At 37.3% G+C, this 15,709-nt stretch overlaps 1 protein-coding gene across 1 annotated transcript; it reads right to left on the bottom strand.

Moving 5' to 3' along the window:
* Positions 1 to 2,335: 2,335 nt before the first annotated feature.
* On the bottom strand, positions 2,336 to 7,840 carry swi5 (SWI5 homologous recombination repair protein). Its single transcript, XM_087792518.1, has 5 exons — positions 7,680 to 7,840; positions 7,526 to 7,574; positions 7,341 to 7,444; positions 7,062 to 7,156; positions 2,336 to 2,607 (listed from the first exon to the last, which is right to left on the bottom strand). Exons 1-5 carry the CDS (start codon positions 7,751 to 7,753, stop codon positions 2,543 to 2,545), a joined length of 387 nt encoding a protein of 128 aa, XP_087648644.1. The 5' UTR covers positions 7,754 to 7,840; the 3' UTR covers positions 2,336 to 2,542.
* Positions 7,841 to 15,709: the final 7,869 nt, after the last annotated feature.

Raw genomic sequence — 15,709 nt, 5'->3', positions numbered from 1 at the left:
AAAAAACCCTCATATTTAGAGACTACTACTACTGAATAATAATACATTCTGGAACTCCTGTTGTGTTATCAGTTTTATCTTGCCCTTTAAAGTATATACTTTATTGAATATTGTTTTGATTGTTCAAGCACTTTGTGACCCTGGTCTGGAAAAGCGCTATACAAATAAAAATGACTTACTTACTTACATTAAAATAAAATAAAGTTTTAATTTCTACATGATCTTTGCCATCTAAATGGCAACATAAACAAAGTCAAAGGGCTGCATGTGGCAGTCATCCAAAGACTAAAATAGAAATAAAAGAGTAAATATATGTTATATTGTAGACACTATTTATCTGAAGCTACTTCAATGGGAATTGAACCCATGAGATGTTGTACTGCATGAGCTTTAACGTGCTAAACAAGCTGGAGTAAAAGGCTTCATCAATAGGAAGAAAATGAGTGGAAGAGGTGATGTTGAGAAGGACCAGGGATTGTATATAAAGCATAGAAAATATACACCAGTCGACGTCTGCTCATCCTTCTGAACGATCAAGACATTCCTTTGAGCCAACCACTCTATAACAGTGTGTCACCAGAAGTCTTGAAAACTAAAATGTAGTCCTTCGCCAACCATGTTGTTCATTGCAAAAAAATTTGCTGAATTCAACCATGACGTACATTAGATCTGAACATGCATCTGATCATTTTAAAAAATATTTAACAATACATTTTTGAAAGACCATGATCATCACATTAAGAATTCTCTTTATAACATTGAAAATTAAACATTTGCTTATTCAGAGGAGAAAGAAAGTTACAGAACTAGCTTATTGGCTCAAATTTGTAGCACTGACTGACCCTTCACTGATGGGGCCTGGTCAGAAATACCTGAAGTTTTAATTTACATTTTTTGACACGTGCACATAATGTCCTTATGGTACACTTATTGTATCCTTTTTACTTTTTTAATGCACTGTAATACTCTTTGAAAAGGTGGTTTTCTCTATATATTATGTTGCATCTTAAATAAAGAAATAAATGTGAACGTGAAGCATTTCAAAATTAAATTTGTCACAAAATGAAAGGGCATGTTTCTAATGTTTCCATGTGAGACACAAAACAGACACCAGGCCATTACTGGAAGAAAAGAAACATAATCTTAACTTGAACATCTGCTCAAAGAATCACAAAGAGGTCGATTTAAGGTCACTGGCTCACTGGACTAAAAATGAAGACAGAAAACGAACTATAACTCTATCCTGATAGAAACGCCAAGAAAGCAAGCAAGAGAATGAATATTAAAAGTTATTCATATTGTAAAAGAAGGTATTTCAAGCTCGTCGACATTGAATCAACAAACTAAAAACATGGTAAAAGTATGTTCATATGTTTGTTATGAAACCTGTTTGACATAACAATGTTGTGTGTTCGCATACAAACTGTTACGATACCAGCAGTTTTACAGTGAAAATAAAGTCATCCAGAGATACATCTTGTGTCCAGATCTAAAGAACAGTTTATCAGGTGAGACGACCTGCAGATAAGAAGCTTCATACGCATCAGGCTTATACATTTGCCGCGATCTGATTCCATGGTTACAGATAAGGAAGTGACAACAAAGAGGTCAAAGGGCACATGGCTGTACACATTTGCAGTAACGTTAGTTTGAGATGACATCTTCAGCACTTGAAGAGTCATTAGTGTTGGACACAGATAAGAACACGCCCAGTTCCCGCACTCAACAAACCTTCAAATCCAACACAATGAGGGGCTGATGGTTTTGCAAATAGAGGAAGTATTTGTTTAGTTTCGCATTGCAGGGTCGAGTGTCGAAAGACAGGAAGCTCTTAAGGACATTAACACGGCTGCATTTTTCAAATATTTTAAGAGCTTCTTTTTAGGAATTTCTAGCTATTAAGGGATATTGATTTTTGTTTTTCTCACGAGCAGAAACATTTGTTGGCCGAGTTCGCTTTGTAGAAACAAATAAAAGAAAAATATAAAAATAAATCAAGGGACGTAGATCGATCACAAATGCATAATAAGTAAAGAGGATTAAAAGGTTTGTTTTTATAAAATATTTTCCTCCTCTGAACTTTTTATATTCAAGTGTAGCCTGCTTATGGTGGAGACCATGTTTGTTTTGTTGCAGGACTACTCAAAAAAAGTAACTTTTCTATAATCTGATCTCAAATAAACTTATGCTTCTAAAATAAATATATATATATATTTATCTTATGCCCGTCAATGATTGATGATTCCCATTTAATAAAAGCAGTTTGACACAATCCATAAAAATCTGTGTTTACCACACAACACAAAGAGAAGACAGAATAAAACACATTTATTAATATTCAAATAAATAACCTTTATACACAAACAGATGAAACAAGATTTGAACTGTTTTTTTTCCAAACTGTAAAAGAAACCAGGAGGTTTTTCAAACAAGCGTGTGTGGGATGCTTGAACAACTGTTGCCTGATGAAAAGTGAGTTGTAATGAAGTCTGTGAAAATGTTCAAGCAACATTCTCACCAGTAAAACCGAACACGTTTCACCTCAGTCCTCCAGTTCCAGACCGAAGTCGTTATAGAGTTCTCGCGTGGTGGCTCCCCTCAGAGCGGCTGAAACACATAAGCGAAAAGCAGTTCAGGTCTCTGCAGCAGATAACAGGGTCAACTCCCTTCTGCTCTTCCTGTCAAACAAACCGCAAGACGCTGAGCAGGCAGAGTTCAAGTATGTGAGTCGTACTGTAGACCAGCCGTGGGAAGGATTTACATCTATTTTAAGCCGGTTTAGATCATGACCTTTTTTCATTTCAACTTCTGTCCTATTATTATATAGTTGAACTCCACTTTTGTGCCAAAACTATGAGTAAAAATAGACCAACGAAACAATGTCGTCAATCTATATTTGGAAGCGTTTCATTCACGTAAACTGTTACAAACATCTGAAGGAGAGCAACCCGGACAATCACGTTCAATATAAAAGGGATATAAAACAGAAGAGTACAATTTACATACACTGAGATTTCTTTCATTCATACGACTGATACGACAGTTGAAGCAACGCTTTCACATTATGCAAATGGTGCAGATTTACCGGGGGCGTGTAATGCTGCAATAAAGGGGGGTTGAGTTTAAAGTTTCATTTTGTCTTCTCGTTCTGGTGAATCACACGTGACTGAGAGCAGGACAACAATGGAGATATATATTAAGAGGAAGTAAGTAAGTAGTGGTTACTTCTAAAGCGCCTTTCTTGACCAGGCACTTTAACAATCAAAAACAATACACAGTTAAAATAAATACTTTAAAAGATCAAGACGCATAACAAAAACACAGGTAATGTTTTCCTTAGCTTGAAACTTTGGTATCTTTATATTAACATAGCTTAGTGCTTACATGACCACAAGACCTCCACCTTTTCTTTTACAACAGATACAGCTTTTTTTTGGCGGTTAAACTCTGATTTGTCGCCGTATTTTTCCTTTAACTTAATAAAGATTGAAGCACAATTTTAAAAGCATTTTATCAAAGTGTAGTACATCATTTACAGAGAACTAAATACAATAAACAGATTCAGCAGAATCAAATTAAGATGATACTAAATTATACCCATAATTAGATGAATTAAGAAAAACATAATGATTCTCATGAGGGAATTTTTCCGACTATCAGACACATGGAAATTTCTCTCTAACTGACAGTTATCTTTGTTATTTTTCTTTGATCCATGTTCTTTATCTTTAGACTTCGATTGTGTAATCTTGCACTTTCTTTTTATAGAAACTTTTTTTTGTTTTTTTTATGATCTATCGTCTGTGTTTGTGTGTGCTGACTGGAAAAACAATTTCCAGAGGGATCAATAAAGTTCTATCCATCCATCCATCCATCCATCCATAACCCGGTACTGTTCGAAAATATGATACACATCTCTGAACTCAACAGTATTGACATGATTTTGTTGTATTAAACTATTAGAAAACAGTAAGAAAAAGCACCTTAAAATACTGTCATTATACAAATAATGTTGTACAAATAAAGTATCTCAAAATATGGTGCACACATAAATCACAGAAGATTAAAATGTTTTGTCCTAAGAGCAAATGTCCAAAAAAACAATGTAATTCACAGTCCAGGAAAATAGTAAGAAATGTTTGATAACTTATTATTCCATTAGTAAACTTGGACTATCATATTGCAAATATTAAAAGGCATAAGGGACGACGACATTTTGGATCAGTTAAGATTTATAAAACTATCCAGAATAAAGGAAAGAGTGGTGACTCTATGACCGAGTATCCCGAGGGAATCCTGTTAAGTGAAGAATGAAGAGCCTCACATGACGGTTCGACGTCATCATCAGCGTCGACCACAAACCTCACCAAAAACTCTCACTTGAAAAGCTCCGATCCCATTAAATCAAACGGCATTAACAAACATCAATGCCGTAGTGAATCTCATTAACCGGTGACTTTGAACAGTGGTGATGCAAACGCACACAAGGGGACAGCTGTGCGGAGGGGTTACGACCGGGCACTTCCTCACTGACCCTTCAGTCGGACCACACGCCTCCTCCCACTCGCTGTACAGTACAACGGCACGTCAGTGTCGGAGTGTAGTCTCTTTGTGAAAGTGTGTGTCTGAGATCGTGAGGGAGAGAGAGTGAGGTGGTGTTAGTGTGCATTTGTGTTGCACTGTGCGTTTGTGTATGTAAGACAGACAGAGATGGTAGTTGTGTGTGAGCATTGTAAAAGAGCGTTATTGTCTGACCATGGGTGGGAGGGCTCAGCCATTCTGACCTTGCAATGTATGAGCCAGCAAGAGAAGCGACTGAAAATTACTTAAATGCAACTACTTATAAATAAAGAACAACAGCAAATAAAACAGTTATAATTAATAAAGTCATAATTGATCTTGAGTTCAATTTGTGCTGCCTTTAAAGTTACTGATGTAAGTAAGTAAGTAAGTAATATTTATTTATATAGCGCTTTTCGAGACTAGGGTCACAAAGCGCTTAAACAATCAAAACAATACTCAAAAAAGTACATACTTTAAAGATGGACATGTAGCTGCTATTAAACGCCAACTTTTCTTACAAATATTCGTTTTTTTTGTGGAAATGTTGTGTTTCTTAAAACAATTTACGATCTGTATTAGGGTGTGTGTTGGCAAGAATCTGGCGATTTGATATACACATCACTATACAGAGGCAACGACACCATGTATTGCGTTACTCTAGAAACAACTATATATGTAAGTACTGTAAGTAATTTACATTTGTAGAGCGCTTTTATGATTCTTTTAAATTAATTAAATAATTCATACATTAATTGCGAGGAACTATCATAGCATTGTAAACGCACAATGCTGTTGAATATCAATACGGTATTGTGAAAAGAAATTGTGATATTTAAGTGCGTGAATATTTTTTTCTTATCCATTACGCCTGTGAGAAATGGAGAATTGTCAGTAAGAAAAATAAAGTTGTTTGTCTCGGTGGCAAAGAGTGTCGCTTCAGCTCAGAGACGGCTGCAGGCCAAACATTTTGACTACTTACACTTGATCAGAGGAGAAGATCTACTTTTCTTCTGTTTAGAAAAAAATGTGACTTGGCACCGTTTCATGGAATTTTTCCCCAGGAGTGTGTGACAAACAACAGGGAAAATGAACTTGTTGACACTTAAGCCCCTCCCCCATCATACTGTTTCAGCACACACCATATACAGTATTAAACCTTTAAATTAGATAGTAGTTAGTGGGAAAAAAAACAACCGTTTTCTACAGCCGCCAACCATCAAAAACCTCCATTATTATTTTCTAACTCATTTCGAAAATTGACACAGAACCAAACAACCTTTTGATCATGTGTAGGTTTTTTTGTTTTTTTACACCTTTGCGATCCATCTCCGCTATCTTTATGATGCCCTGGCAGATCTCACTCTAGCTATCAGGTACTTCTGACAAAACACTTATGCAACAACACTGATATAAGAGTTTGCTCAACTAAAGGGCTGTCAAGGCACAAATAAAAGTACAAGATATCAAACTGGAAATCGTAGGTTTTTTCTGTTCTTATTCTAGCTAAACAAGTGGCGACGACAGAGGGTTGAACTAGGTCTATAAGCAGTGCACGTACAATATACAAATATATAAAAAAGGTAATTCTGGCACTTAAACCTAATAGTCTCTTCTATAATGCTTAGAAAAATAGAAATTGGTTTGCAATTTGGTTATAATATTTGATTGGGCCGTGTTTATTGGTGTAGCTAACCAGTATCTTTAAATCAAATGTTTCCATGGAAGAAGAGATGAATCAATATATTGAATTTGTGTTATGAAAGGCATTATTAACTACAGACTAAAAGGTTAGGACGTTTACTCGATTGGTTAGTAATAAAAATCACAAACACATTGATTTATTCATGCTAAAACATTTACCAAGAGTTAAATATTCAAAAGTAGAACTATTATTAGATCCATTTGAATGTAGTGCACCTGATATTTTATATTGATACGACCTTCATTAAAGGACAACTAAAGTGTTGATTTAAGTGTGTTTTAAATTGCTCTTGGACCCCTATTGTACTCATCAGTATGTGTCTGCTTGTACAAAATTCTCATTGAAATGTTTACATTATAAAATATAATTAAGCCCCACCCATTAAAAACACATTTTTTCTGGAGATTAAATCTTCTTTACCATAACCACACCCACTCTGCTGTGATTGATCAATCATTGAGGTTCATCAATGTGCGTCATCGATCCAGGAAGTCTTCACCTCCAAGAGACTCGTTGTATAAACAAAGAGGGCGTGGTTACAGCTGGCTAAATGTGTGAAGCCATTATTTTGGAGAGAACTTTATAAAACAATAACTTCAAAACATCACCATGATGAGGGACTTACTGCATCTTGGAGAGGAAGACTTCAACATTTAAAACTAATGTGAGTAAGTCAGGAGAGTTTGACATTAGTTCTCCTTTAATGCATCAGACGCATGTTTTGATCTTAAACCTTACTGCTTAAGGTGAAGAAAAAAAAAAGGCTCTTGAGCTTAAATGTGAGCTTATTTCTTACCGAGTCTACCGAGTAGAGACTGTCCAATGTCCTTGATGTCATTGTACTCATGCAGCATATCAATATGATGATCCAGCTCCTCCACCCTGCACCCCCTGAGGAACAAAAACCCATACATAAATGTAGGTAAATCCGTGAATACAGCACACGCAGAAAGAGAAGAACATGAATTGAATACTTAAGGCTATGATTTTATCCGTGCACCACAAACACCGCATGCATAACCTCCACCTATGCCAGGGGATCATTCAAAGAAGCAACAAACACAGCTGTACTCACTCGGCCTCCAGCTGTGAGATCTCTGCATCCAGCCGCTCTCGCCTCCTCTCCAGCTCTGCCAGCTCCTCTTCTGGGCTTACTTTAGAATTGTCGCTGGTCTGAAGCTGTGAAGGACATTGTTGTTGTTCTCAGATATATAAAGTATAATGTACCTGTACATTTACAACATACAGGGATGTACTCACAGGTGATTTGAATTTGGAATATACTCTACGAGACTTTGAAAACGGAGTCCTTGAAGAAAGAGAGGCTTATTCAATGCAATAAAACGTGACAACCCAAACCCACAAAGCTATTATACAAGCTTAATAAAATAACGTGTTATGGTGAAAGTCTTACCTCTTCATCGCTTCTTTTTTAGCGTCATTGCCCTCTGGCGTCGAAAGGAGAACTGCTCTATGCAATTCAGTCATGTTCAATTTGTTGTTAGAAATTAGTAAATATTAATAATTTTCACTCTTAAAGTCACATTAGTGTAGCAACAAACAGGAAGTTTACAATTCGCGGCAGCTAAAAGACGGAAGTGGTACTCAAGCGCTATTGGTTGTTATCATAAGGGGCGGAGTTCAAGACGTCACGTGGTATGTAATCGCGAAAAACATTAAAACAAAATATATAAATATTTTTATATGTATATATATATATATATATAAATATGTGTTAGGCCCACTCAGTTTTTATTTTTATTTCATTACAAGATTTAATTAATATAAATTAGATTTATTACAAGATTAACGCCGTTCCAAATATTTTATTTCGACATTAAAGTAGTACGGAATACTACAAAAATAAATACTTTATTTTTCGAGTGGCCTTAATACTCAGTAGTAGCTTTCGATTTTGATAGTATGAAGCGAGAATGAAGCAAATACTTAAGGACACGTATTTCTATGTGAGTTATTACTTTGAAGGAATTTGAGTTTCCTCCGATCTTTTCAAAACTAAACGGATTTTGTATTATTTTATGATCAATATACAGCTTCGTCACAGTCAACTTAATTTACAAAATATATATATATAACTATAATGCCCGAATACGCCTGTCACTACGACAATTAATAATAATAATAATAATAATAATAATAATAATAATAATAATAATAATAATAATAATAATACACTAACACATCAACAATACATATAACAATTTATATTTGATATGCATACTTTCCGCACAGAACGACATACGAATAATGAACACTAGATGGCGGCAGAATCCTTTATAAAAAAAACCCAAAAAACAGTCCTTCAGATTTCTGTTAACTGCTCCTTTTCTCCAACAACCCACACTCGTCATACCTGATAAAACCATTACATAATCTGAAAGTTATATGAAGAACACCCTAATGTCTTTAAGTGAGGCGCTCGCGCGGGATAATTTTAATCCAAATTTAATCAGCGGTGGAAGTACTGAATCCAAAGGTCAACTCGCTCTCCAAACACACCCTCACTCGCTCATAAGCGCACATATTTAAGTTCCAAATGCTTGAGTGGGTTTGCTGGGAGCTTTAGCTGAGAAGAGGCAGTTTTTTTTGAACAGGGAAGAAAAGGTGGAAGGAGGAAGAACATAAAGTCAGGTCCATTCTGTGTTTTTTTTGTCCTCAGGATTCATTGTTTATTCATCAGGTGTTATACAGAGATAGAGAGGGTGGGGAATGAAAAATTCAAACAGAAGGCCCTTTCTGCTCTTAGAAGTGGTCAGATTACAACACCGCTTGATAATGGATCCTGTATGCAGTGAATAACAATGACAGCGCACACACACACACACACACACACACACACACACACACACACACACACACACACACACACACACACACACGTAGACATCAAGGAATTGGAGGTGCTTTATCAGCCACTTTCAGTCCATCTACTTGAATGCTTCCCTCCTCACTGCATGAAACCATCCATAAATGCTCAATTTTCTACCAGATCATGGTTACGGTAAATATCTGAGGAATGTTTGACGCTTCTGTAACCTGAAGGTGAAGCAAGAGAAGAAGATAATTCTTGCTTTCTGGGAGTCAGTAGTGCGACTGCCTTCCTTTGCTACAGTTCCTCAATGATTTAATTGTTTAATAAAAAAGAGCAACATTGTTGATTCAGAAAACAAACATATGTGGAGAAACTTGATGTTGTCGTTTGCCCTTTTGAGTTCTCCATCCCTGAGATCTTTCTCCATTGCTTTTGTCTGTCAAGAATTTGGTAAACCGTACAGGTAGGAAATCATGAGTAACACACTGCAATGATTTCTTGTTTACCTCCACATCAGAGAGAGGGTTGGAATAGCAGGACAATGAGAGGAGGATGAAGGAGGATGAGAGAGAGAGAGGTGGAAGGGAAGGAAGTTTGTAGTGTGAGCAGGAAAACCTTCTATCTATCATGTTCATAATTCATGGGTATCTCAACCACTCTGCTGTACTGCATCTAAATTCCACTGCCAGGGAAATTATGACCAGAGACCATAAAACTGACACACACTCACGCAAACACACACACTAAAACAAGAGATAACACTACAGCGGGAGAAGATGGAGTGTGCGACGGGAGGAAGCCACTTGGAGATACATCGGATAGAGCCGAGTGTGTTGGTGTGTGTGTGCATGTTTACATAGATGGCGGGGTAGGTGCGGCGATGATACGAGGCGCGTCATAAAGCATCGATGCAGCGCTGAAGGCCATAACCACGGCTCTGCTTACACTGGAGGCGATCATGCCTCTAAATAATACATATTGCTTGTTAAAACACGTGGATTACACAAACATTCTCTTGCGGGGATCAAAAGTTACATTGGATGAAGAGGTACAGTACACACCGACATTATAGGGTCAAACTTTCTAAAGCTAGCGGTTGAGGTTGAGTGACAGATGTATGTTTACTAAACTGACCTTAATATTATGAGGCTGATATTGTCTTTTATTCTTGAAGGTTCAATCTATCTTTATTATCTTCTGGCTGTCCTCCTTTATTAAACATGCCAACAAATGATCTGTTCCTCATCTTATCTTCAACACTGGCATCTTAATAGGTCCCCATACTAACATTAACCTATTTTTATTTTGAGCCCGCTTCCCCGCACAACATTTTAATATTGACAGTCTGGAGAAGGAATCAGGAGCGGCAAATTCAAACGTATGTTTCTTTGATAAATGTTGGTTCTGCAATCTAAATCTGATTTTTTCTTTTCAGAAATCCTGATCCACATACTACTACTCAGTAACACTTACCTGTTGCAAAGAATTGTTTTTAATTTAAGTGACATCAGAGACGGACATCATTCTAAACCAATTTGAATTGCTTTATTTCCTGTTTTGGCTTTAAACTTAGCCTTTTATTTTTTCATTTTTTAAAACTTTATTTAACCAGGAAAGTACCAATGAGATTAAAAACCTGGACAAGAAACTGTGAGGTCCGGGAATGAGGCGGACCCAAATGCGGAGTGGAATCACCAAGCAACAGGCAAAAACATATTTTAAACACAAGTTTATTAAGAGTACCAGTACCACAAACTACTCAGGAAGAATTGTCCAGAATAGTCAATGTCCATATCAGGGTCCAATTTAAACTAAGAAAGACATGAAGTGTAGATTATAATCTGGCGCCTGCTGCTGGGAAAAGGCGTGGCTTTATACTCTCCAGCTGATGGAGCTGCAGCTGTTACAGCAACAGGCGCCGAGGTTCTAAACAAACTCAAACAAGTACAAGCAAAACAGGAAGTGTGTCACAATAAAATCACAAGAGATGACAGGGGCAGCAATAGATACAATATCGCCCCGTAACACATAATAGATGAAGCGGCAATTTTTGCAATTATGTATTTTTGCAAACTCTACAAACAGTTGGCTAATAAAGATGGACAACAATCCCGAAACCAAATCTCCTCAAGGTCGTTGGGACTTAAACCTGATCGATGTCGTCCTGACACCCAAACTATTGCACAGAGTAACATCTGTACTGAAGTCTCAACACTAGCAAAAAACCCTGATTCTAATGGTTCCTTTTTTCTCAAACAAATCAGTCAGGTCACAGCTGCTCCGCTGGAAATCACCTCAATAAATCATTTCATAGAGCAAAACGGTGACGCCAAAAACCTTCCACTCAGATGAATGCTTTCAATGAATCCCTCTGTTGATACCACATCATCTTTTCCCAACATTAGATGAGGAGTTCTGCTGAGACTGAGAGTGGAGTTGATGTGTGGGCAGAGTACCGGTGCGACAGTAATTCCCCGCTGCATCCTCCTTGAATCATGTAGGAATAAGAAGGAGTTTGAATATATCTACATCCCAGGAAGCTGTTGTCATTAGTGACGTCACAGACTTTTCATGTTTCCTATCAGCTCCCCTGGACCTTCCTTTTATCCACGCCGTATGAGTCATCAGAGAGAAGAAAATAGCTGTTTGTATTTTCCTGATGAAAATAACATTTTAATTTGGTCGATGAATAGTCTGCCTCAGTGTGACTCATTCGGTTTAGCGTCTCCGTGGCGCTTTAATAGTTTCCTGTAACTGTCAGGTCGCTGCATCATCACTTACTTGATCCTTCGCTCTCACCTCGTGCCCTCAGGGCAGACAGGATCTCTTCACTAACACATTCACTTACGTTTAATTTCAATGCATTGAGGTATTTGTCAGCATTTACGTTCCTCTGCCACTGTTTTGTTTCAATGATTTAAATTGAAACTCAGGGTAATAGAATTGCTGAACCCTCCCTGCAATCATTTGCAACACGACGGCGTACCATTCACAATAATATGTACACTGTGCCGTGCATTAAATAATCTGATGGCGTACCATTTACAATAATATGTACACTGTGCCGTGCATTAAATAATCTGATGGCGTACCATTTACAATAATATGTACACTGTGCCGTGAATTAAATAATCTGATGTCGTACCATTTACAATAATATGTACACTGTGCCGTGAATTAAATAATCTGATGTCGTACCATTTACAATAATATGTACACTGTGCCGTGAATTAAATAATCTGATGTCGTACCATTTACAATAATATGTACACTGTGCCGTGAATTAAATAATCTGATGTCGTACCATTTACAATAATATGTACACTGTGCTGTGCATAAAATAATCTGATGTCGTACCATTCACAATAATATGTACACTGTGCCGTGCATTAAATAATCTGATGGCGTACCATTCACAATAATATGTACACTGTGCCGTGCATTAAATAATCTGATGGCGTACCATTCACAATAATATGTACACTGTGCCGTGCATTAAATAATCTGATGGCGTACCATTCACAATAATATGTACACTGTGCCGTGCATTAAATAATCTGATGGCGTACCATTCACAATAATATGTACACTGTGCCGTGCATAAAATAATCTGATGGCGTACCATTCACAATAATATGTACACTGTGCTGTGCATAAAATAATCTGATGGCGTACCATTCACAATAATATGTACACTGTGCTGTGCATAAAATAATCTGATGGCGTACCATTCACAATAATATGTACACTGTGCTGTGCATAAAATAATCTGATGGCGTACCATTCACAATAATATGTACACTGTGCCGTGCAGAAAATAATCTGATCGCGTACCATTCACAATAATATGTACACTGTGCCGTGCATAAAATAATCTGATGGCGTACCATTCACAATAATATTTACACTGTGCTGTGCATAAAATAATCTGATGGCGTACCATTCAAAATAATATTTACACTGTGCTGTGCATAAAATAATCTGATGGCGTACCATTCACAATAATATGTACACTGTGCTGTGCATAAAATAATCTGATGGCGTACCATTCACAATAATATGTACACTGTGCTGTGCATAAAATAATCTGATGGCGTACCATTCACAATAATATGTACACTGTGCTGTGCATAAAATAATCTGATGGCGTACCATTCACAATAATATGTACACTGTGCTGTGCATAAAATAATCTGATGGCGTACCATTCACAATAATATGTACACTGTGCTGTACATAAAATAATCTGACAGGAGAGTCTACACTTCAAAGTACCAGTGAAGCTCTACGTTTAACACTGACCGACTCACACTGGAGGCGGCCATTACTCTTACTGGTAATATCTTTATGTTTCCTCCAGCAACAGCACGGCCATCAAGCTGAGTGATTGTTCTCCATTAGAAGTAATGCAACGAACACAACCTAAGGAAACAGACGTGGTTAAAAAGGCATGAACCTTGATGACACGGTTCATTGACCTCCGTGTGTCGGTGCTTTCTCAAGACTCCTGACGTATGAAACTGTCCAGACCTGAACGTCAACGTCGGTTGTATGATGTGTTAGTTCATCTGAATCCAAAATGTTATTTCCTTGTTAAATTTGTGAAGTGCCAATGTCTAGTTTTTGGGTTGGGAAATTAAATTTACAGGCTCATTCTATAGTTGATTTTCTACATCCAAGTTAAATGAGTGCAAGCAGAGAATCGGAATCTGTTTTTGTTCAACATCAGATGATTAAGGATTAAAGACAATTTGTATAGGTTTGATTATATATAAATAAAATGTTTGACAAAAATGGCCTAAATTCTTAGTGAAACACAAAAAAATATACGAGACATCAATATATATGTTAGATTTCTAAATATAAATTGAATTTGTCAAAGATTTTCAGCCCTGTCTCTACAAGAACTGACTTTTGTGGCCCCTGTGCCAGTTGTGTTTTCAAACCCAGTCTCCAAAGTAATGTTGGAAAATAACATCTATTCATCCATGCATCCATTAATCTGAAGGGGTTGCAGCTGGACTTCAGACCCAGACTCCAGACTTCCCCCCAGAGACCCCTTTTTCAGTTCTTATGGGAGAACACCGAGTTCTTCTCAGACTGTTTGGTCCGGGAACGACTGGGTCTGCCCTGAGGTCTCGTCTCCACAGTGAATCGTCCTTGAAAGTTTCCCGATCCACCTCGACTGACTTCAATCGATGTGGAGGAGCAGTGGTTCTGCCTTGAGTCTCTTCTGAGTGACGTTGCTCCTCAGCTCACCTTGACCCGGAGAGAACAGAAGTGCTAAAATCACTATAACACCACTTCAGGATAAGGACTATAAACCAATAAATATGCAGGTAAATGAAAAATATTAAAAGAAAAACTCGAATTATTGTTCAATTTTATAGAAAAAAAACCCTGGGTGCAACATATTTCCAAAAATAATATTCAAAGAAAACTATGAGGAAGCAAATATTACTTAAATCTACAATAGCAATTGAATAAATGAATAAAAATAACATAACAGAAGTGGTCATTCTTGCACTCAGTTCGACAATGACCTCATGAGAGGATTAAAGAAGTAGCCTCAGAATAAGTGAATCGTTTTTTCTTCGTATATTATTTAGTTTTCGCTAGAGCTGACGATTCTTATTCACACTCATGCACGATGAGGCCAAGAAGCGAGAAATGACTCGACAAATTCAAAGAAAATCCCTCTATTTTAGAGATGCTACGCTGCTAATTCACGCATTTGTTTCATCATTTTTTGCAACCTTTGTTCACGACAGAAAGTCACACCGCCGGAAGGATTTGACCCAGTTCTCCTCATCTTCTCTCGTGCCGGAGATAAATCGAACCCGGCGAGTTGTTTGTCGGGCTTGTTAGATAACGCTGATGAATAGGTGGAGTTATCCACACTTCACAGGGTGACGTTATTTAAACATCCTGTCAATCTTTCACAGGAGAAAATGACTCTGACAAGCAGCTGCAGATTTTCACACCATTTTATTAGCAACATTGTGTTGGTTAGTTCTACGATACAAACCAGGACAGAAGTATTTTTCTGTACAACTAAACCAAGTTTTCAGAAAAAAAAAAAAAAAATTCAAATACTAAGTCACGTAAAAAGCAACACTGCATTTGAATACATAATAATATTAGAATTAAATGTGTATCATTAGTTTTTATGGCACTAAGTTTCCTGTGCAAATGAGTAAAAGAGTAGCATGAAGTGTGCGAGTCTGTGTCGTGTGTTAATGCCGTAAAAGTACATGTCACAAGAGGAAATGTTCCATCAATCAATCAGTCAGTGTTTCAGCCGCCAGGAAAAAAAAATGAAGCAGATCCAAACAACAGGGACAGAAATATAGAAAGCAAAGCACGTCAGTCACCTCAGAGCAGCCGCCGGCGTCTCTCGTTATTAGTCCGTCGTGGCTCCTCATGTGACGTCGCAAAGAAAAAGGAGGAATTATTATCATTTGGCAGAATTTCTCTCGGAGAAACGAGGCGTCTGTTCGGTTATTCTGGCTCACATGGTCGTAACGGAACGAATCACGAAGCTTACATGTGCTGATGGCGGCGTCTCAGCCGAAGAACCTGTCCGTGAGAAACAACCACAAACTACCTGA

This window comes from Callionymus lyra, chromosome 5 (assembly GCF_982586985.1).
Source record: "Callionymus lyra chromosome 5, fCalLyr1.hap1.1, whole genome shotgun sequence".
NCBI lineage: Eukaryota > Metazoa > Chordata > Actinopteri > Syngnathiformes > Callionymidae > Callionymus > Callionymus lyra.
The sequence above is the reverse complement of the archived record's forward strand: the minus strand, read 5'-3'. Positions and strand labels throughout refer to the sequence as shown.